This window comes from Xyrauchen texanus, chromosome 30 (genome assembly GCF_025860055.1).
Source record: "Xyrauchen texanus isolate HMW12.3.18 chromosome 30, RBS_HiC_50CHRs, whole genome shotgun sequence".
In the NCBI taxonomy this organism is placed as follows: Eukaryota; Metazoa; Chordata; class Actinopteri; order Cypriniformes; family Catostomidae; genus Xyrauchen; species Xyrauchen texanus.
This window is the reverse complement of record NC_068305.1, coordinates 34,204,464-34,229,173: the sequence shown is the minus strand read 5'-3', so window position 1 is coordinate 34,229,173 and position 24,710 is coordinate 34,204,464. Positions and strand designations below refer to the sequence as shown.

The 24,710-nt window shown below is 37.3% G+C and overlaps 2 protein-coding genes across 2 annotated transcripts; one reads left to right on the top strand and one right to left on the bottom strand.

The window, feature by feature from the left end:
* The first annotated feature begins 2,086 nt into the window (after positions 1–2,086).
* Positions 2,087–14,416, top strand: LOC127623877 (heat shock factor protein 2-like). Its single transcript, XM_052098456.1, has 12 exons — positions 2,087–2,253; positions 3,076–3,184; positions 3,309–3,436; positions 6,542–6,666; positions 7,136–7,211; positions 8,396–8,457; positions 8,532–8,610; positions 10,188–10,312; positions 10,423–10,650; positions 11,133–11,235; positions 11,425–11,494; positions 13,242–14,416. Exons 1-12 carry the CDS (start codon positions 2,161–2,163, stop codon positions 13,511–13,513), a joined length of 1,470 nt encoding a protein of 489 aa, XP_051954416.1. The 5' UTR covers positions 2,087–2,160; the 3' UTR covers positions 13,514–14,416.
* Positions 14,417–16,133: 1,717 nt separating this feature from the next.
* LOC127623879 (serine incorporator 1-like) lies at positions 16,134–24,407 on the bottom strand. Its single transcript, XM_052098459.1, is given in 11 exon segments — positions 16,134–17,251; positions 18,531–18,755; positions 19,094–19,235; positions 19,337–19,427; positions 19,839–20,008; positions 20,121–20,258; positions 20,659–20,738; positions 21,030–21,205; positions 21,207–21,224; positions 23,041–23,202; positions 24,272–24,407. Coding segments are annotated over 11 exon segments (1,380 nt in total). The 5' UTR covers positions 24,311–24,407; the 3' UTR covers positions 16,134–17,112.
* Positions 24,408–24,710: the final 303 nt, after the last annotated feature.

The following is a 24,710-nucleotide window of genomic DNA, read 5'->3' as shown; positions in this document are numbered from 1 at the left end:
GTAATATTACTGTCTGCTGTCATTACTCAGCCTTGTCGAGTTCATTCTTAGTTATGAGAGTAACATTGATGTGAGCATAGTGTTGTTAGGCCACTAACAATTACTATTGCCCAACATCAGGTCTGGTTAATTAAATACAGCCTTTTATTTATCTCAGAAGGCAATTTGTTTTGCAGCTGGCTTAACAAATTAAATCAAGTGTTAAGTATTTTAAAAGCACAACAATCAGTTATTTATAACATCAGCTAAAACTGAAATTACTATCACATGTGTGGGAGAGAGAGTTGGGGGTTGTTGGGCAGCATTTGAAGACACTTTGGCAGCTGGATGGTTAAAATCCCCTTTACATAAGACTTAAGGGCACTAGAGAGGACAAAAGTTGAATCTTTCAACTTTTTTTTTTTTTTGTCAAGGCATGCTGCACTTTAAACTTCTTGTTTCATGAGGCCTACAATGTACAGTATTCTGTTCTATATACTTGTATTATTAGTATGCACTTGTAATGTACTTGAAAAATGTTACTGTGATTTATAAATGTGATGACATTCAAAACAATATATTTGTAAATTATTTATGAGGATTTCATGCCAGATGTTTTCAGTAGTCTTAATGTTGTCTAATGCTGACCTCTAGTGTGAAAAAGGGATACAGGCAGTCTAAATGGGTGAAAACAATGGCCAAGGACTGCTATTTATATACAGTAGTAGGCTATTGCATCATGCAATTTAATTGAACTCTCATTTCCCCCAATATTCATTCCTCATCCTTTCCAATTGTTTTATCCATAAATATTTGCTAGCATTTAGCCATAAATGTAATATTACAGTAATGAGAGTGGCACCATAGTACACGGTGTAATCTAACAAATGTTAAGGCTTCACTGTTTATATGAATAATAAAGATTCAACATATTTAAATAACTATTTAGCAGTATTAATAAACATAAAATGTGTAGCACAATTTGCTCCAACGTGATATTTATTTAAATAAAATAAAGATTTTCTCAGGCAATGTTCATCCTTTCGGTCAAAATATAGTTGAGTTTTGCCTTAAAGGAATAATTCACCCAAAAATAAAAATGACCTCATCATTTACTCACCCCATTGTGATCCCAGATGTGAACGACTTTCTTTCTTCTGCAGAACACCAATTACAATTTGTAGATGAATATCTCAGCTTTGTGGGTCCATACAAAACAAGTGAATGGTGGCCAGAACTTTGAAGCTCCAAAAAGCACATCAAGGCAATATAAAGTAATCCATACACCCCAGTGGTTAAATCCACATCTTCAGAAGCTATAAGGTGAACTATCATATAGCCTATCAATTATATTTTTTGTTTTGACAATGTAATTCATACAAGCATCCTAATTTAAGACCGTTTTGACATTTAATAGCCAACAGGCAAACACTTGCTAGTGAAAAAAGGCATTTGTGGAATGCAACTTTTGACTCACCATATATCCATCCATCCATCCATCCGTCCATCTTCAACCGCTTATCCGAAGTCGGGTCGCGGGGGCAGCTGCTCCAGCAGGGGGCCCCAAACTTCCCTATCCCGAGCCACATTAACCAGCTCTGACTGGGGGACCCCGAGGCGTTCCCAGGCCAGTGTGGAGATGTAATCTCTCCACCTAATCCTGGGTCTTCCCCGAGGCCTCCTCCCAGCTGGACGTGCCTGAAACACCTCCCTAGGGAGGCGGCCAGGGGGCAACCTTACCAATTAGCCCATGTGACAACTAGCCCCGCTCTACCATAGATAAAGAGGGCTTTTAGACATTAATCATGCATATTTCCACTATAAACAATACAGAAACGTGAATAGGTTCACAAGGGCACCAGCATTTGATTCAGTTATGCAGAATGAGTGAAAAGATGAACGCTCAAATCTACTCGATTCATTCAAAACGCTGGTGTCCTTTTATTTCTCTTAGTTAGAAGTCTGGCCAATCAGAGCCCTCTCCCCTCAGCGAAAACATGTCATTGGCTACCGGAAACGCACAGATGACCATACACGTGAGGAAACTTACGTAACCACATAATGGACCAATCAGAGCTCTCGATTCCTGCAGAGGTGCGTCGATATTTTCATTGGTGCATGTTTTGGTAACGGACTGATAGTATTTACTCCTTTAAAACTAGTCATTTTCGTTTACGCAAAATGAAACACAGTTCAAACGTCCCAGCATTTCTCACAAAGCTTTGGGCCCTCGTCGAGGATTCGGATACAAATGAATTTATTTGCTGGAGTCAGGTAAACAAAAGGAAAAGAAAAACATACTTGCAAAGAAAAGCTGACCTAAATGTGAGCATTGTAGCTAAGGTGACAGTGACACACACTTGTTTGTGATCCGGGTAATGTGTGATCAATTGTTTATTATGGTATTATTTATATTGCTTAATTTATTTCTTCATTATATTTAACTTAATAAGATGAATCAGTCTGTAGTTCTATAGAAGAAAAATTGGCACCTGTGTACTCATTTTTGTTTCTTATAACAATGCAAAATAAGGTTGGTTGTATTTGGCGAGTAGCTGTATGTCTATTTAACTGTGCTAATCAGTATGAAATAACATATAATGAAAGTTTAGTGAAAGGGGTTTAAGTCATTAAAATGAATACATACAATTAAATCTAGTATACTCTATAAGAGAATATAATAGACTTTCTGTTAAAATGTTTCTTTATAGGAATAGTTCACCTTAAAATGTAAATTCTGTCGTTTATTTACTCGTCATGCCATTCCAAACTGATGCTGTTATTTATTTTCCCTGTAAACATTTTCTTTAATAACATACCTCTTTTATATACAATTAAACTTCATAGAGACCATGCATGTCAAGCTCCAAAAAGGACTAAAAAGCACCTTAAAAGTAGTCCATACATATTGTGAGCTATATTCCAAGTCATTTGAAACATACTGTAGCTTTAAAGTATTAAAAGTTGTTATTCACTTTATAGCGTCCTGTAGAATGCGTAAATAATGTGCGTAAATATACAAGCATAAATAATTACCGAATATTTATTATGGCCTAATTATTTCTGTAAATAGCACCTCTTTATTTCTTATCATAGGAAGGGAACAGTTTCCTTGTATTGGATGAACAAAGGTTTGCAAAAGAGATTCTCCCAAAGTTTTTCAAGCACAATAACATGGCCAGCTTTGTTCGACAGCTCAACATGTGTGAGTGATTTCTCTCATCCTGTACATAAAATCTGCTCTGTCATTCATTGTTCGGCTTTAATCTAAAATCCTTGTCTGTTTCTTTCCCTGTTTTGTTGACAAACAAAATGGTATGGACAAACAGATGGTTTTCGCAAAGTGATGCACATTGACACAGGCATTGTGAAGCAAGAGCGAGATGGACCTGTTGAATTCCAGCATCCGTACTTCAAACATGGGCAAGATGACCTGCTAGAAAACATCAAGAGAAAGGTGAGACAATCATTTAAAATGAGAAAATAAGACAAAAGAAACAGTGGATGTCCTTCTGTTTGATTTGCTGTAATATTAAAAACCTGAAAATAAGTTGTCACCTGCAAATCCATTATGTGAAGAGCATCAAGCTTGGGATGTTTTAGAGGTGGGCGATATAAGCAAAGATTTATATTACAATATTCTTAAATTTATTGGTTAATAGTGATGTACTGTATGTTACAATATATTTTTAATTTATATTTTTGAAATGTGGTCTGTGAAATTTAGCTCATCATCAATGGTTACCCCTAGATTTCTGACCGTTTTGGAAGGTGAAACTGTAGTTGGACCCAGCTGCACGGTGATGTTGTGGAGAGAGCACGGCTCTCTCCTTGCCATCTCACTGCTACTGGGCAGGGCTGCTAAAGTGAAAAAGTTGTCGTTGATTTGCTGTTGTGGAGGCGTTCAGATGCAAAAGTATATCGCACTGACCACGTTTACATGCACTTAAGGAAACTGTTTATTCCAGGATTTTAGCAGAAAGCGACATTCTGAAACATCATGTAAACAAAACAGTGATTTCATTATGCCGATTAAGAGAAAGCGGTTTAACACGCCTAGGTTTCTCCTAGAGAACACGGCTTAATGTGCTCATGTGAACACATAAGCGGTGTTCTGATGGGTGTTTGAAGATTGTGTGTGTGTGGAACAGACCGGGATAACAAATGTCATAGGATGGAGCTCAACAAAATGTCAACACATTGGAAAGAATTCAACATTTCTGGCAGTGGGAAAATCACTTCTTCACTTGCGTAAACTATCGACTGTCCCTAATGTCTGTATATATGCGCTCGTTTTATGTATGAGGTTAACCCCCAATACTGCATTACAATTCAGCTGCAGGTCATGATAGAAAGTGAAGGAAACAAATACAGCAAAAATTTTGTAATATCAACAGAGAATAAAAAAAAGTGAAGACTTCCTATTGTTGCAGTGGAGAGAATGTTTTGAGTTCTCAATGTTTTTATAGTACAATGACCTGATACACTGCCTGGCCAAAAAAAAAAAAGTCGCTGTTTGGATTTAAGGCAGTGTTATGATCTGGGATTGCTTCAATTGGTCAGGTCTAGGCTAAGCAACGTTATGCAGCAATACAATTAAGTCAGCTGATTACCTGAATGTACTGAATGACCATGTTATCCCGCCAACATATTTTATCCTTCCTGATATTCCAGGACAAAATGCCAAGATTCAACAGGCTCAAAAGTGTGGTTCAGGGAGCATGAGGATTAATTTTCACACATGAATTGGCCACTACATAGTCCTGACCTTTACCCCATTGAAAGTCTTTGGGATGTGCTGGTGAAGACTTGACAAAGTGGTTTGACTCTGCCATCAATACAAGATCTCGGCCAAAAATGAATGCAAATCTGGATTGAAATAAATGTTGTGATGCTGCATAAGGTTTTTGAAACGATGCCATGACGAATGTGTGCCGTAATCAAAGCTAAATGTGCTCCAATTAAATATTAGAGTATGCAACTTTTTTTGACCAAGGCAGTGTGTCAAAAGATCAAGGTAAATTTGATTCCTCATGTCACGACCCCTTTTAACAGTTATTGCAACAACATTTAAATGAAACAGCATTTTGAATAAGTAATTAATCATTACATTTTTTTTTTTTTTTCAATTCAAGCCAAAAATCCTCCTTAGTTGATTGGAACACACACTCACTTCAATAATGTGGCAGTGTTTTGCATAGCCAGTCTTTATTGCCAAGTGTTCTCACATAAACAAGGAATTTTCTTTGGTGAAAGGAGAAACAAGTGCACTCAGAACATTACAGTGAGACACAGAATATAAAATAAGTTAAGAGTATAAATAGACATACAAATAATAGGACATATAACAGAATGTCTTGTGCACATGTGCATGTGGTAATTTCTCCTGAAGTCCACTATCATCTCCATTGTTTTTAGTGTGTTCAGCTCAAGGTTGTTGTGACCACACCAGACAGTCAGCTGATCAATCTCCCATCTGTATGCAGACTTGTCACAATCACAGATGAGGCCGATGACCATGGTGTCATCTGCAATCTTCAAGAGCCTGACAGTGGGGTCTTTTGCAGTGCAGTCATTCGTGTACAGGGAGAAGACCAGCGGATAGAGAATAGTAGCAGGAGGGGGGTTCCAGAAGGTGTTGGTGTGTGTGTGTGTGAAGTGAAGATCAGAGTGGGGGAGGGGTGTGAGACTGTGCTTTTCAAACCTGCAGTAAAACACATTAAGTTCATCAGCTATTAGTTGACTCTCTGCAGAGCGAGGGGGAGGTGTCTTGTACTTGGTGATGCTTTTTAGGCCTTTCCACACAGATGCAGTATCGTTGGCTGATAGCTGTTTTTTTTTTTTTCAGCTTTTCAGAGTAGCTTCTTTTAGCCACTCTGATTTCCTTAGTAAGTGTGTTCCTGGTCTGGTTGTACAATGTTCTATCCCCACTTCTGTAAGCATTCTCTTTGGCATGACAAAGCTGTTTTCCTGTAAACCATGGTTTATCATTATTGAATGATAAAAATGTCCTGGATACACATATCCTCACAGAAACTCATATATGATGTCACAGTATCTGTGAGCTCTTTGGCTGCAGCCTCAAAAACACTCCAATCAGTGCAGTCAAAGCAGGCTTGTAGTTCCAGATCTGCTTCATTGGTCAATTTCTTTACAGTCCTTACAACAGGCTTAGCTGATTTTAGTTTCTGCTTGTAGGTCGGGAGAAGATGAACCAGACAGTGATCAGAGAGTCCTAAAGCTGCATGTGGGACAGAGCGATATGCATCCTTTGCGGTGGTCCAATATATTTCTTTCTCTAGATGGGTGTGTGATGTGGTGTTTGTATTTTGGCAGTTCACAGGTGAGGTTAGCTTTATTAAAATCTCCCAGAATAATGATAAGAGAGTCCAGGTGTTGCTCAGTTTATATCAGTTTAACCCGTATATCGCCCACCCCTAGATGGTTTGATTTTGAAAGAATTAATCTGACTTTCTCAAATTTGAGAAGGTGTACTTTCATTTATGATCTAGCTTGGGATCAAGCCATGACTGATTGTGGAATGGTGTTATTCTGGATATAGGTGTCCAATTCACGGCCTGAAGAATGCAAAATAAGACAAGAAGATCTTTCTAAAATTCTCACAAGTGTTCAGGACTTCCACGAGCAGCAAGAAAATATGGATGCTAGACTTGCTGCCTTGAAAAGGTAATGAAATACTCTTTTCAACATACAGACTAATATTTTGTGTTACTTGCTAAGGTAAGCATCTACTATTGCTCCTAAGTAGAGTTAGGAATTGGATTAAACCTAAGGATTACACTTCGGCACGTAATTTAATTGTAATACATGCTGCGGACACGAATAATGACTAAAATCACGCAGCTTGTCGAGAAGAGTCATTCTAATACATTTCGAAATCCTCAGACTTAAAATTTTTGCCTGGTGAATGAAAAAATAACTAAGACTTACATTAAAGAAGGGACCTGTGCCATATCGAGGGAATGTAATGCAGTATTATAGAAGACTCTTTCGATTTTGAGTCCATAAGCAACCACCTAGAAATGCCCTAGCAACCTGCCACAACGATGATGGTGTTTCACATAGGCAAGCACCACTACCTTCGTCATCAGAAAATGTTAAAATCATGTTCACTTTTCTGTTTTCTTTCTCGCAGAGAAAATGAAGCTCTTTGGACGGAGCTTTCAAACCTCAGACAGAAACACGCCCAACAACACCAAGTTATAAAGGAGGTGCGTTAAGGCCCAGGTATATGGGGGGGAGTGGTGGTGGCATAGTGGGCTAAAGCACATAACTGGTAATCAGAAGGTTGCTGGTTCGATCCCCACAGCCACCACCATTGTGTCCTTGAGCAAGGCACTTATCTCCAGGTTGCTCCGGGGGGGGGATTGTCACTGTTTAAGGGCACTGTAAGTTGCTTTGGATAAAAGCGTCTGCCAAATGCGTAAATGTAAATGTATACTTGTTTTTGCGGGTTCCGGATCGGCTCACGGCCGGCCTTTCTATACTTTAGGTATACTTTTCTGACCATGAAAGAATAGGAACGTGTTCAACGTTTGCACAGTACAACTGCTTTGTGACACTCTTTTAGTTCAGGCTGTGTCTCATTTGTCGGCCGCATACATCGTCGTCATTTGTCGTCTCCTTTCAGAAAGGAGAGTAGGACACTTCAAATGCGACCTTTCACGGGAATTTGGAGGATTCGTGAGGTGTGTCCTTCGTGGGCACTCATAACCCACAATTCTTTGCTTCAATGGAAATGTTTAAAAAAAAATGACGGCAATTTGCCCGAAAATATGATGTTCGAACGCAAGGAATGTCAATTCCCAAGTTGATGTCCCTCTGTAGATGGGTGCAGATTATATTTCAATTATATGAATATATAATTAAAATAAAGTATTACACTAAAAGTACACTTGTAAAATCAAATTTTTTTTATTTTTACATAATTATAACTCTCCTAAAATGTACCTCATACATTCCCTTCCAGAGGGACTTTGTTCCCTTCTCTCTCAAAGTGCTCGCCCTTGTTAAAGAGTAGCGTGCTGTCATAGCAACCATGTTACGCTTGTCCTACGAAGACTGTCTCATTTAAATGAGACTTGTTTGAAGGAAGACGCTCCGAATACTGCAGCCTTCAAAGGATGCATCCTACTTAGCATGCAGCCTTCTAAACGAGACACAGCCCCAGTCAATTGCCAGCTCATGCGTAGATGTCACACAAGAAAATATAGGCGGTGCGCGGTCAAGCCATACGGCTTTGCTGATGATGCAATTTGCATCACATACGGTGCGCTGAACGATCTGCAATGCACACACCCTAAGTATACTTTGGCCTTTACTGTTGCATGCACCAATTTTGCAATGATTGCAGTGCATGAAAAATGTAAACTGCTTTTTGCATTGTCCTTTTCAGCTGGTGCAGTTCATCTTCACATTGGTTCAGAACAATCGTATGTTAAATTTGAAACGCAAACGGTAAGACCAAAATGTCTTAAATGGAAATAAGTTATTGAAAGACTGTTCGCTAATACTTGCTGTCTTGCTTACAGGCCACTTGCTCTGAACAGTAATGGAAAGAAGTCAAAATTCATCCATCAGATCTTTGAAGAACCCATAGAACATAGTAAAGTATGTATAGAAACATGCAGGGTTTGTTCCATGCACAATAGTGGCTCTCCCTGGAAATGTTCTATTATCAGTTATTTTGTTAAAGTAATTTTACTATTTAAAACCTTGCGTTATTCTGTCTTGATGAGATTTGAGGCAGGGTATATATATATATATATACACAGTATCTCACAAAAGTGAGTACACCCCTCACATTTTTGTCAATATTTGATTATATCTTTTCATGTGACAACACTGAAGAAATTACACTTTGCTACAATGTAAAGTAGTGAGTGTACAGCTTGTATAACAGTGTAAATTTGCTGTACCCTCAAAATAACTCAACACACAGCCATTAATAACTAAACCGCTGGCAACAAAAGTGAGTACACCCCTAAGTGAAAATGTCCAAATTGGGCCCAAAATGTAAATATTTTTTGTGGCCACCATTATTTTCCAGCACTGCTTTAACCCTCTTGGTCATGGAGTTCACCAGAGCACCACAGGTTGCCTCTGGAGTCCTCTTCCACGTCTCCATGACGACATCACGGAGCTGGTGGATGTTAGAGACCTTGTGCTCCTCCACCTTCCATTTGAGGATGCCCCACAGATGCTCAATAGGGTTTAGGTCTGGAGACATGCTTGGCCAGTCCATCACCTTCATCCTCAGCTTCTTTTGTGAGATACTGTGTGTATGTGTGTGTGTGTGTATATATATATATATATATATATATATATATATATATATATATATATATATATATATATAATATTAGGACTGGATTGCTCATGACGTCATATCAGTGTAGCCACTGCGCAGCCATATTGCTATGCCCAAACATTCCAATGTCCCTATTGACTTCAATTTAATCATCTAATGATTAAATCATCTAATTTCAGCAAGTAAACATAAGTCACATATTTTATATCTGAAAGCTGCATGTACATCCCTACAACGCAGACGTCCTGCACATGTATGTATTTATTTAAATTCCGGAATTTTTCCTGTTTCTTGAAAGCCAGAGTGAGTTATGTGTATCTGCATCAAACAGTATCCACCACTAACAAACTTCATCAGCAAACAGATCAGCTGAATGTAAACAAGTTGACTGGAACTGAGATAAGATACAAACGGACATTTTCAGACTTATTTATTGTGAACATTGCAGTGTTTATTCAGAGTTACTTGTTTTATGTTTTCATCAAAAAGAGCCTTGTTCCCACTGTCACTTGAATAAGAGCATGTGTGCTCTCTCTCCTCTTATCACACATGCTGTGACTGAGGGAGACACGCAAAGCTGGTTTAAAATAAAATGATATGCTAGGTTTAAATGGCAAACGAACACATAATTTATGACAGCAATCCAGTTCAATATATATATATATATATGTGTGTATGTATATGTATATGTATATGTGTTTATTTAGCAGTGGTCCTGCCCCTGGATATAAACCTTAAATTCTGAGAGTCACCTTCAGTTAAATTCACGTTGGTGGGGGAGAATAAATATATAACATATATAAATATGATATTCCTAATTAATATTGAAAATTGAAGTTGTGTGTATTAGAGATGCATCTGGTGTCTTCTCTGTTAGTCTACAGTAAATGAACTCAATGGACTGAACACCAGTTCCAACATTTCCGATGATGTCATCATCTGTGATGTCACTGACAAAGACCCAGAAGTTACAGATGGCATATCTGTATCAGTTGATCAAGGGTAGGAATCATAGTGTGTTTTGTTATATTATATTGATTTGAATTTATTTGCACTGGATTTTAAATTCATGTTCATCTCTGTTTCTCACATACTGAAATCGTGGAAGTCAGTTATGAAAGCAGCCCAATCAAAAAAAACAACAGCGGAAAGGGCACTATAACAAATTCAGCCACTCAACAAGAGCCAGTACCTAAAAGCACCTCTGACTTTTCACCGATCAGTAGTTCCGTGCAATCAAACAAACCTTCTGGTCTGAGTTCGGAGGATCCAGTCAAGCTGATGGACTCCATTCTTTGTGAGAATGGAGCCATTTCACAAAACATCAACCTTCTTGGCAAGTAAGTGAATTAATGATGCAGATACAGAGGACAGAGTTTATTATTTATATCTAATTTTCTATTTCTTGTTACACATTTCATGTGAGCTTTTAATAACTATTATAACTATTATTCTAATACTGAGAATACATAATGCAAAGACCAAAAATTGAAAGACAAGTATTTAAAGGCTTACTCACATATAGTCCGATGTGGCTAAACAACACCGAATTATAAAGTATTCACCAACAATATTTCCCTGTCAAACTATTCAGTCTAACAAAAAAATTATAATAATATTTTAAACTTTTTAACATTTGACAAGCAATAAAAACGAACCTAAAAATTATCATTTGTTTTGAGTTTATAGAAATGTACTGATTTGTTTTTGTCTTTTGCATGTTTTTGCAGCAAATCTTAACTTTGTATGAATAGAATGTTACTTGGCATGTTTTTAAATTCCTGGTTTGTACTGTAATTCATTGCCAATTAAATCATAATAGATTTGAGCTGATGGACTATCTGGACAGTATCGACTGCAGTCTGGAGGACTTTCAGGCCATGCTCTACGGAAAACAATTCAGCACTGACCCAGATATCATAGCGGTGCGTTTGGATATTCAGTAATCTTTGCCTGCTCATGCAACTACCCATCTATTTTTTTTCTCAGTATTTTCAGTACTGTACTTCTCAGCTGCTGTAATTCACCATGATGACCTTATGAATTTGAATTCTGTGCTGTCATAGTGATAAAGTTTCCCTAATAGTGTCCTTGTATTCTTTTTCTGTTGACAGGAAACTGTCTTGGAAACAAAAGATGATATCAATAAAGCCAACAAAGGAAAGTCTGAACATGATAATGCTGGTAATCATTAAATTATTATTAATTATATATGGAAATTTAGTCAATGACGTGGAAGCTCTGGTTAAGAAACATAAGAAATTCCAAATAAAATAAAGTTGGCATTGTATTATATTTATTTAAAATCATTCTGTAGATATGATTTTAAATACAAGATTTGTAGCAGAGAAAATATTTTGGAAAACTGTAAAGATAGAAAAAATATATTCACTATAGAAAATTCCATTATTTTTTAAGATATTTTCTTGAAAATATCTTATAATCTTGAAGTAATCATTTACTAACCCTCATGCCATCCCAGATGTGTAGAACTTACTTTCTTCTGCTGAACACTAACAACATTTTTTAGAAGAGAATCTTTTGAAGCTCAAAAAAAAAACCTGATAAAAGCAGCATAAAAACTCCAGTGTTTTAATCCATGTTTTCTGAAGAGGTATGCTAGGTGTAGGTGAGAGACAAATACATTTTAATTCATAAATATTTTATATTATATTTAGATATCATTTTTTTTTTAATTGTAAAAAATCATATAGACTTCTATTGAAAAGTTCCCCACACATTTAGGGTGTAGGATGTCATATAATGTAGACTTGGAGATGGTCTCTTTTGACTTGGCCCAATTAGCAGCCATCTGTTGCAACCATTTAGTATTGCCCTAGCAACCACCTAGCAACACCATAATAATCACCCAAACCACCCTGACATTGCATAAATATAAACAAGTAATGTATATAAATTCAACAAAAAAGAAACATCCCTTTTTTAGGACACTGTATTTTAAAGATAATTTAGTAAAAATTACTTTACAGATCTTTATTGTAAAGGGTTTAAACAATGCTTTCCATGCTTGTTCAATGAACCATAAACAATTAACAAACATGCACCTGTGGAACGGTCGTTAAGACACTAACAGCTTACAGATGGTAGGCAATTAAGGTCACCGTTATTCTGTAATTAAGGTTACAGAAAGATGCCCAGGGTCCCTGCTCATTTGCGTGAACGTGCCTTAGGCATGCTGCATGGAGGCATGAGGACTGCAGATGTGGCCAGGGCAATAAATTGCAATGTCCGTACTGTGAGATCCTAAGACAGTGCTACAAGAAAGACAGCTGATCGTCCTCGCTGTGGCAGACCATGTGCAACAACACCTGCACAGGATCGGTACATCCAAATTTCACACCTGCGGGACAGGAACAGGATGGCAACAACAACTGCCCGAGTTACACCAGGAACACACAATCCTTCCATCAGTGCTCAGACTGTCCGCAATAGCCTGAGTTAATCTGGACTGAGGGCTTGTAGGCCTGTTGTAAGGCAGGTCCTTACAAGACATCACCGGCAACAATGTCGCTTATGTGCAAAACCCACCTTCTCTGGACAAGACAGGACTGGCAAAAAGTGCTCTTCACTGACAAGTCACGGTTTTGTCTCACCAGGGGTGATGTTTGGACTCCGTTTATTGACAACGGAATGAGCGTTACACCGAGGCCTGTACTCTGGAGTGGGATCGATTTGGAGGTGGAGGTGGAGATGGGGCGGTGTGTCCCCATATATAATATAATTTTTTTTTTCTTTTACAGAATCCAAAGGCATTTTGACTAAACACAAGATTAAGATTAGTTTTTCATTGTTTTAATCTCTTTAACAGGTAAAAAATTACCTGAACATAACAGGATGGTTAAATCAATATTCCCCGGTTTTGCATAACACATTAACATGCATTTACTTCTGTTTTGGTAACTTCATTCAGATAAGCAGCTGATCCAGTACACCACATGCCCTCTGCTGGCCTTCCTGGATGGATGCACCCCTCTTGGCCCACCCACAGATCCCCCAACTGAAAACCTGAGCCCAGCAGATCTGTTGGACAAGGCCCTGGAGATGGAGACAGAGATCCCACGCAGCTCGCTGATCAGGCTGGAACCCCTCACAGAAGCAGAGGCGAGCGAGTCAACGCTGTTCTACCTGTGCGAACTGAACTCTGACCTGCCCAGTGCCGACACACCACAGCTGGATATCTAAAAGGCAAAACAGGGACTGGACCTTTTTTGATTTTTAAATATTCATCGAAATTATGATCTATTTATTTGCCAGAATGTTCTTGGTACCATTCTTCCAGGAGTTTGTCATTCCTTCACGTTGAACATAATTCTTGTTACACCGTTCACTAGTTACTGTACTTTTCACCATCTCTTGCAGGAGAACAGTTATGCAGCTGAACATTGCAGCTATTTTGTGAAATATGTGTGTTTCTTTTTTACATTTATATGACAAGTTCACTGATCTAGTTCAGTAAAGATCAAAGAATGTTGTGGGACAGTTATCCTTTAATAATATGGGGTAGAAGTGCCTGTGGGATGTCCAGATCTTAATGTGAAGAATTTTGCTTGTGGTTTGTTCAGTAATGTTGGTGTTACCGTGAGATTTTCATCATGATATTAAGCTTGGCTGTAGCATTAAAGTACCTTAAACATGTCAGCTGGCGTTTATGATATTCACTTTTGACACACAACTTGTCTTAAAAACAACACATTGAAGGGTTATTCGTTTTGTGATAAATACATGATCTATAATGCCCAGTGTTTCAACCGGCTGAAAGCCACCTGACTACTTTGTGTTTGGTTTCAAGTAAGCACAAATCAGAGAAAAGCATTGATGCAAATGCATTTATTTTGCTATGTTTAATCCTCTCATCCACACTGGAATAGCACTGAAAAATTAGACTTTAGAAAACACTCTGTCACTGCATACTTTGGAAAGCGATAAGTGTGGACGTGCCGTGGCCTTATTTCCTAATCCACACATTTGAGTAATCAGTTGTCCACGCTAATCAATTTTTGTAAAAAAAAAAACCAATGTTTCCTTATGTCATCATTTTCATAATTCTCTTTTACCACAATAATGTGGTGATAGAGAGCATTTCCAGTGTGGATGAGGTGTAAAGAAGCCAAATAATTACGTTTTCAAGCGAAAATGTTTGGACATGGCCTTAGACTTTTAACTAAGGCCACTTCATATAAGTAAAAAAATGTATCAATCGTCAGACAGAATCGAATTAGTTTAAATGTGCATGGCCTGTGGTACTTTATAGTGTTGGGTCTATACTATTCTGTTTTAGTTTAAAATTTCTGTTAAAAGGAATTTTCTGGGTTTAGTACAAGTTAAGCTCAATCAACAGCATTTGTAGCATAATGTTGATAACCACAAACTCGTTCCTCCTTTTCCTTAATAAAATTTTAAATAAAAACGCAAAAATCAAGGTTAGCGTGAGGCACTTACAATGGAAGTGAATGGGGTCAATGAAAGTGAATGTGGCCAATTTTGGAGGGTGAAAACCGAAATGTGACGATTATACTTTTATAAAAGCACTTTCTTTTCTAATTCTTCTGCCTGAATGTGTATTATTTTAGTTGTTTATATTGTCCTTTTTCTTTTACAATTGTTTTAGGGTTTGTTGACATTACATCATCATGGTAACAAAGTTGTAAAGTTGGCCATAACTTTTCATAGAAAAGGTTTAAAAGTGATTTGATCACATTAAAATAATGTTTATTTGTCTTGTGGCTATACTTTTAAAACAGTATTTTAACGTTCAAAATTGGCCCCATTCACTTCCATTGAATTTTGGAATTTGGATTTTATCTCAATTTGTGGGCTTCTGTTTGTCCACTACCCATTAGAGGATTGAAAACAGGTTCTTTAAGATCCGGGGAGTTGCCTGGCCATAGATCCAAAATATAAATGTAATGATCTCCGAGCCACTTCATTATCACTCCTGTCTTGTGACATGTTGCTCCATCATGCTGGAAAAAGCACGGATCATCACCAAATTGCTCCTGGATCGTTAAGGGAAGTTGCTCTTGCAGGACGTTTTGATACCATTCTTTATTCATGGCAGCGTTTTTGGGCAGAATTGTGAGAGATTTTCCAGATGTACCATACAGTCGGAAGGGGGCTTTGCAGCAGTCTTCTGCTGTCCAATCCTTGTACTTCCTGCAGAATTTCAGTCTGTCCTTGATGTTTTTCTTGGAGAGAAGTGGCTTCTTTGCTGCCCTTCTTGACACCAGGCCATTGTCCAAAAGTCTTCGCCTCACTGTGTGTGCAGATGCACTCACACCAACCTTCTGCCAATATTGAGCAAGCTCTGCACTGGTGGTGACATGATTCTGTAGCTGACTCCTCAGGAGGAGACGGTCCTGGCGCTTGCTGGACACTCTGGGACATCCTAAAGCCACCTTCTGTGCAGGTGTACCTCTCTATTTGAAGTTCTTGATGATCCGGTAAATGGTTTTTCAGGTGCAATATTCTTTGCAGCAATTTCCTTGCATGTGAGGCCATTTTGATGCAAAGAGATGATGACATCTTTCTTTAGAGGTAACCATTGCTATCAAGAACACAATGATTGGAAGCACTTCTTCCCTCCTTTTATAGGAAACAGTCTGCTCTTATAATCCAATCAGAATGATAGGGTGATTTCACCTGACTAGTACACTTTACAAGGTGCTGCTGATATGATTAGTGAAATTATGTTGGCTGGTCATTTTTTGTTTCATAAAGTAAATTTGTTTTGGCCAAAGAAGCTTTTTGCAATTATTTAAAATGCATCTGATCACTCTGCACAATAATCTTGAAACAATGTGAATCAACAACACAACAACTTTTATTGAATCCAATGTCAATACATTTCTAATGAAAACCCCATTGCTTTAGAAAACTTCGTTTTCCCTTAGTTAGTTTACACACTTCACTCAGTAAACATTTGGGGTTTTAAACCTTTAATAAGATGTAATGTGGGATGATTACAATGCACTTGTCAAAAGGTAAGAAATAACACTGACAAAAAAAAACTGGTACATGAGCAGCTCAATCAAGAAATATTACCAGCGCGCCTATTGACTACAAGGATAACAATACCAAAACATGTCATCAATTGGGGTTTCAGCTAGAAATAACAAAATTCAGAGCAAAACATTGTTCAACACAAACACACATTGGCTACAAGCTTAACATTAGAAATTAGCCATACACTAACTCACCTGTGCAAGTTGCAATAAAGGGTTAGCACTGTTACAGTCTTAAATATGTTATGTTCTTAGTGCAAACCATTAGGAAGCCAAAAGCATGACAACATTTACAATTCTAAGTTGCCTGTACATTTTTAACATGCAAATGCAACACTGTATACTTTGTGCATTCTATAGGAAGTCACATTACTTATGGAAAAACATGACCTCCTTTGTTGCTACTCTTCACAAATAACTTAAGATCATTTTTTTGTTTTTTAAAACATACAGAAACCATTAATTACTGTTTAAATATCTCTTAATTTTGAAGAACACACTACTGTTCTCTTAAAAGTCTTTCTTTAGGAATATATATATATATATATATATATACTCACATAATAACTGGAATCTCACACAGTGTTCTTCATTTCGCCACCTATTTTATATTTTATCAAATAAACTCCTACATAAAAGCATGCAGAATCTAAAACACACATGTAGGTTTAGCTGAAACACTCACAATATTTACATTTAGAACTTTTGTATCCTATACAGGTGGATATTCACAAAGATAATGGCAAAGCATTACAGCAAGCTTTAATTCTATGTATCCTCTCAGTCGAAGTCACGGTTGTTGAGGACCAGTGGAGCAACCAGGGTCCACACGTACAGAGAGATGCAGATCCAGCTGGAAGAGATTTTCACCCACACGGAAGGCCATTTGCTGGTCATCGTCTCATAGTTGGCAGAAGGGCTTTAAAAATGAGATCAGAGACCAGAGTTTAAGCTTAATTGTGTGAAAGACCAAGTGCAGTTCTTTCATCATGCAGTGGACTTGAATCAATATTGGGGGTCAAATCTGAATAGGGATTAACCTATTTAGAATACAGACAGACAATTTTTCATGGGTTTAACCTTGTACGACCCCGGGTCCACATGCGTGGATGTTGTATTTTGGCTTCGCTATATGATTCGTTTATAATTTAAACCAACTGATCTCAGTTCAGAAGACTCTATGCTGTCAGTAAAGGACTAAACTTTCGAAAAAATGGAGACATGTGACAAAACAACATGGTGGCGAACACAGCAGAGTTTGTCTTTGGGAGAAACGCTAACAAAACAACATCTGGTGAGAAATCCAATAAAAATTTTACATTGAAGCCTGTTTGAGACAAAAGATTAGAGTCTCTAGTTTCATCCATTAGGCAGTTTCTAGAATTTGAGCGATTTATCACGAAATGCCACGCTGCTAAACACAATGTACACAAATGTGTACTTTGCCACATTTGTTCCTTAGAAAACCTATATTTACTGTGCATTATAACTTATATGGAGTTAGAATGAAAATAAGGTGCATTTTGAACTGTTCTGAAGTGCATTCACTCTAAAAATCTGACCAAAAGTTCAGTTTCAGGCTACATACGTTGTTTTCACCATTCAACATGGTTGACAGACATGAGACAATGTTAATCAGTACATAGATTCAGAATTTATAATGTATAATTTTATAGTAGGCCTAACATGGTTGGCAGTGATTGGAGGATGCAAGCCATTACTTTGAATCTGATTTTCTTTTTGCAATGTCTATAAAACAAGAAAAATCAACACTCCTTGAAACACAATAAACAATTTGATCAAAAAAAAATGATATAGCTTGGTTTCATTTAAAACTTAGTACCACTGTCCACATATGAGGACAACATTTATGTTAGGAAAACTATTCAGTCTAGAAAAAATATATATTGTGTATATATTTTATATATATATAAGTAAAAAATATATTATTTACTTGTTGGGGCCATGACATCTATTGCAGGGCTCCCTGTTCTTCTATTCTAATCTTTCTTATTTGCAAAAGTAATGTTTGGGAGTCTAACATTTATATTTTCTATTGACACACTAAAGCTGAAGATATAAATAACCATCTTAAGACAAATGCTTTTGTGAAACATCTTACTGTATGTGCCGAAGACTTTTGTACAGTACTATATTAGACAAATGTACCTATGATACTTAATCACATGAGCACATACCTGTACCAGTTGGTTAGTGTCATCATGATGTACAGGGAGGCCAGGAATAGCATAAAGTGGAAGAAAGAGTAGCTGTAGGTGACTCCATCTTTCTCATTGTCAACAGCACGGTTGTTGCCATCGCTCACTTCAAAGTTCTCTGGAGCGGGGCCATCCTCGATCAGAGCAGATTCATCACTGGTGAGGGTCAGCTTGTTCACCTGAGTGTTGCTGGAATTGCGGATGCTGAGAAAATGGTAAAAGCATTGAAAATAGGTGGAACAATTTGCTCATATCATTTAAAGTGACAGTTCACCCTAAAATTTAAATTCATGATAATTTACACACCCTCATGACATTCCCAAACCATCTTTGATCTTTTCTACTTTCTTTCTTCTGTGCAACACAAAAATAGATTTTAGGCAGATTGTTACACTCAAGTCACCATTCACTTTCACTGTATGGAAAAAGATGCAATAAAAGTGATTGGTGACTATGCCTAACATACCTTTTGTGTTCCAAGGAAGAAAGAAAGTCATTTGGTTTGGAATAGCACAAGGGTGAGTAATTGATGCCTTTCTTACCTGGAGTACAGCACACACAACAGGAACAGAATCAATCCTACAATGCCCTGAGCATCCCACCACTGAACAACGCGGTCCTGACCGGCAGGGCTGGTGCTGTTGAGTCCTATAATGCTGAGCAAGCTTGGGTTGCACTTGCGGTCTTGATGGGGAGAAAAATAAAACATTTCAGAGTGATTTTATTACCAGATGTTTACAGTAGAACATGTTGCCTTCCTTTCCAAAATATCTCAGAATGCTTACCAGGCTCATTGGTCATGGCAGACCAAGTCAGGTACATGGTGTACAAGGAAACAATAGAGGACTGCAAGAGACCGGACCTGGGCTGTGACTCCTGAAGAAAGTGAAGGAAATAAACTTTACATCATGAGGTAATGCTTTATTCTCTTATTATTTAGATAACTTCATGTAATACTTGATCAAACCTTGAACTTTGAACAATATTATAACAGTAAGTGATAGCTCAGGCAAAAATACAAATTTTGTCATAATTTACTCACCCTCATGTTATTCCAAATCCATATAACTTACTTTCTTCTGTGGAACACAGAAGTCACTACTCACTTTCATTGCAACTCCCCCCCCCCAACATAAGAAAGTCATATGGGTTTGGAACAACATGAGAGTGAGTAAATGGCAGAACTTTTAGCATATTGATTAAAGCTGTTGGTTGAAAAGTAGCTGTAACAGACCAATATATATCTGATACTGTCCATACAAACCCTGATGTCTACGCATTTATTACCTGGATTTTAGGCAGGATGGACAAGACAGATGCCCCGACAGACAGCAGCATGTTGATGCTTATGAACACCTTGTTCTCAGTGCAACCATCAGAGTGAGTGTAATACACATAGAAGAGCACCAGGGACATCAAGGACAGAGCGTAGTTGATGGTTGTGGCCGACAGAAGAGCTGTGGATAGTGTAAAAATATAATATTTCATAGCATATAGTCTTTTAACACATGTAGACTGTCCTTGACTCTCAAATGAGACCAATAAAAATTTGATTTTTCTTCCACATACCTGCATACCAGCAGCGAGAGTTTCCCTCCTCCATCTTCTCCACCCATGACTCGTTCCATGAGTGAGCAAAGTCAATCAAGAGCACTAGCTGGATGAGGATGAAACAGAATGCTCCGGCCATGCCAACGTAAAACCAGACTGGATGAGGCCAAGTAGAAGATCATTAGATCATCCTCATAAATAGATGAAGGAACAACCTCTTAAAGGTATAGTTCACCCAGATCATTTACTCCATTTTATGTTGTTCCAAACCTGACTTTCTTCTGTGGAAGACAGTTATCTAGCAGAATATTAGCATCAGTCATCATTCACTTTCATTGCATGGTGGAAGAAAGATGCAATGAAAGTGAATGATGACTGAGGCTAACAGGGTCTCTTTATCTCTTTTTGGGTTCTACATTTGGGTAAATGGAGTAAATGAGGATAGAAATTATATTTTTGTGTCTTACGGAGAGTAATCGCCTTAGTGTTGTTGTAATCAAGTAAGCAAGTTGCAAGCGTGGTTTAAGGTGATATAGTAAGAATAAGGGTCTTTTACCAGTAGTGAAGGGGCCTTCGGGAATGAAGAAAGCTCCGACTGTAACAGCAGTGGCAGCCGCAAATTTGAAGAACCAAAACCTGGAGAAGATGAAACATTTAAAAAGCTTAAAGATGACACTATATTTTTTATTAGTTTGCGTATTTAGAACAAATATTGTTGAAAATATTTTTCAAAGCTAATTGCATGCTTTTTACAGTGTATTTATGTCACATGACTTGATACTACTGTGCTATTAAGCTAATGCTTTATCTAAACTGTCTTTCAGAACTTCATAAAGTGCTTTTTCAATAGATGCAATAGCGATTCCCCTTATTCAAACCCTCAACCTCTGGGTTACCAGTACGGCTCTTAACCACTAGGCAACATACCCATTATGCACAGCGGCTCGTGGGTCCTTGCTGCTCTTGACCTTCACCATGATGAGACAGAAAAGCAGGAAGAACATGGCCATCCCAAAGCACACGCGATAAACAGCCTTATACCCAACAAGAACATCACAGTTCACGTGACCTTCGACCCCTGGAATAGAGCGACCCCATTCCTCCTTCACAAAAGCCTGGAATCTGCAGCGACATACAAACAACACGGAAATTACTGGAATGCCCCATCCCCTGGACAACAAAAGACCACCATAAAAAGGCCTCAGAAGTAAAACTACATTTGATTTGAGAATTTAAACTTTGCACAAAATTTTACAAACTTTCCAAAATGTATTTACATCAGAGATGTCGATTTAACACATTAATTGTGTGATTCATTATATATATAAAAAAATAAAAAAAATACATAAAAAAAAATAAAAAATAAAAAACACAATTAATCATGTTCCCAGAACATAATGAATATTCCTACCATCAGAGCAATTTAAACGAGGTACCACCTGTTTTCAGCAGGGGGCAGTAAGTGAAACTCCAGCTGTCTAGGCAACACACAGCTGTACAGAGAACAAACCACATGCTCTTTCCCAATTTGCTTACTTGCACTAAAGTGTGTCCTCTTTTTGTAATGGAAAAGTGTCTACTATTGTGTAGCAAAAAAGTGTGTACATTTTGGGACATAGATTACTATGATGTCATAATATTACATCTTGAAACCAAAGACCCCTCGGTTGCAATGTTGTGTGCATCTTGTCAACGAACAACAACGTGCCAGTCCTCCAGTTAGTTATCATGACATGCATGTTCCTCATTTCATTTTTACTCATTAATTCATTATTTTATTTATGATACCCAACAATGCTTCATACCATATTGGAGAAGAAACAGCACATTGTAGTTGCATCTGTCATGTTATGTGTGGAAAGCCGATGTTTTGAGGTAACGGTGCATGTAGCAATATGTAGTTAGAATATTTCAGGTATGTAGGTCCTCAAGTGAATGGGTACCAAAATTCAGAAGCTCCAAAACGCACTTAAAGGCAGCATAAAAGTAATCCATAGGACTCCAATGGTTAAATCCATGTCTTCAGTAGCTATATGATAAATGTGTGTGAAAAACAGAAATATACTGTCCATTTTTACTGCAAAGTCCTTTTTAAGCCCCTTTTTACTAAAAATTATTCTCCCTGCCAGTAGGTGGCGATATGCAAGAAGATTTGAATTGGCAAAAACACAAGAAGAATGTTTAAAAGTGGAGATTGAGTAAAAAAGGACTTAAATATTGATCCATTTCTCACCCACACTTATCATAGATTTAGAAGTTAATTTAACATCTGGAGTAGTATGGATTACTTTTATGCTGCCTTTATGCGCTTTTGGACCTTCAAAATGTAGGAGATATTCTGAGATGAGAAGCCAAACACATCTGGGATGGCATGAGGGTTAATAAAACATGAGTGAATTTTCATTTTTGGGTGAACTATTCCTTTAAGCCACTAATTGTATTGTCTTTTCAATGCTTTACTAATTTGGCACAATAATGCAATGCATTTTAATGACCTGAATTATTATATTTATAGCATATATTATATTTATAATATCTAAATATGACAGCTAATAATTATTCAATCATTATATATTTATTTATTGTTATTTGAGGGCCTTTCTCTGCTAAAATAAAATAACAAAATTGATTAATTAAACTGCATATCATATAATTAAATTTATTTTAAAAAGGCATCAATTGACACTGCTATTCTTGCCTTAGTTTACAATTTAAATTAGGACTAAGTAGTTTTTTAGCAGATGCTTTTGTCGAAAGCAAAACACATAACACTTTTATTAGAGGGACAATCCAACCAGAGTAATCTGAGGTTAATTGCTTTACCTGCACAGTGTTAATAGCCAATGCAGTGTTCGAACCAACGTTCTTTCATTTCCCAGCCCAGATCTTCAACCACTATGCCACACAAACCACAATTGCAAATTTACAGCTGGATTACCTTCTTCAGATGTCCCTCCATGCCTGGCATGAGCATGATGCAGGCGATGCCCACGCCCAGCAGCATGAAGAAGGCATAGATTAGCCGAGTTACGGTTGAGTTGTTTCCATTCGGGCAACATGTGCACAACAGGCAAGGAGCATTACCACAAAGGCAAGGAATCTACAGGGAAAAATACATAGGAATACATTAACTTTGTAGAGTAAATGTCAGATAAGTCTATATAATGAGCAAGGTTGGGCAACGCACAAACATGCTGACTTCAGAATGACTCATATCAGTGCTTGATAGAAATTACTTGATCATTAGACATACTAATTAGAGGTGACATTCCTCACCTTCCTGAGACACAAATGCCAAAAGACAATGAAGCTTGTAACTAAATTTGTCTGGCATTACATAACAAATAGGCTACACATACTGTTCAGATTAAGTGATTAGTTCAAACAGGGCATTAAATCCATCCTAAAATAAGTCAATCATAGGTGTTTGGAAAAACATTAAATGATGAAAGAAATGTTCTTTATGAATAAACTAACCATTTAATGACTTAGGAATCAACATTATTATACAATGCAACCAAAAAATAAACACTACATATCTCACATAGGCCTCTCCTCGTGTGTCACGAGTTGACATTTGATGCATGTTTTGATGTCGCAACATGTAAAATCATAACAAACTTGACCTGCCTAAAAAAGAAAAAACTCTATGTCCTTTTGGAGGTAGATCACCTGTCAAACTGAGTTTTAGTCCAATTTAAGCCCCAAGGAGGACTTTTGATAGGGCCAATCTACTGATGAAGTGGATTGATGAATTACAAGAAAATGACACAACCAACATCAAGTAAAACATAAAAACACAATAAGACTATTCTAGTGAATCGAAACAAAAATAAAGACTTTCTTTATCATAACACGACGGGGAACCAGCCACTCAACATTATACATTTTGAACAATAGTTTGATTAGAGTCGCCCCATAAAACAGAGTGTGTTTAATGTGCTGTCATATGACTTTTGTGGTTATTATTTTAACGATCCAGAAGGTTTCAGGAATTTATGGCATCGTGAAGGGCCCAGACACCATTTTCTCTATCTGTTGTGGCTCTTTTCTGCGGATGTCATCAGCACCACATAATAAACTAGCCATAAAAATCGAATAGTTATTTTCTTTCGTACGTCTCTATGATTATATTGATATGTTAGAAGGACATACATATGTAAACTCACCCAACTGGCCATGGAGCAAAGCCCGAGCACGGCCCCCATGTTCGGTGCTGATGTCTGGTGTTTATCCGGACAGGTTTGAAAATGGACGCAATGTGTTTACAATAAAGCTCTGTTTACGGATGAAGCCGAAAACCACAAGACTACTAGTTAATTTTGATTTCAAAATAAAAGTCACGTTGGCTCTTTGTTTCTTCTCCGTTTTCTTCTTCTTCTTACAATTAAAATAAATGAATAATCAATTCTTTTTTTAAGTAACACTTTACAATAATGTTCCATACGTTTACATTAGTTAAAGTAATGCATTAGGAAAACTATTCAAAAATCAACGAATAATATAATATATTTATATAAATAAATAAAAAATACAATTGACTATTATTTCTTACATTTCTTTAGCATCATTACTTACAAACCATTTTGAAAGCATGTGTTACTCTGT

Coding starts and splice junctions, on each gene's coding strand:
- LOC127623877 (XM_052098456.1), top strand. CDS start 2,161: ATGAAACACAGTTCAAACGTCCCAGCATTTCTCACAAAGCTTTGGGCC. Junction 2,254..3,075: donor AATTTATTTGCTGGAGTCAG/GTAAACAAAAGG, acceptor TTCTTATCATAG/GAAGGGAACAGTTTCCTTGT. Junction 8,611..10,187: donor AACCCATAGAACATAGTAAA/GTATGTATAGAA, acceptor CTTCTCTGTTAG/TCTACAGTAAATGAACTCAA.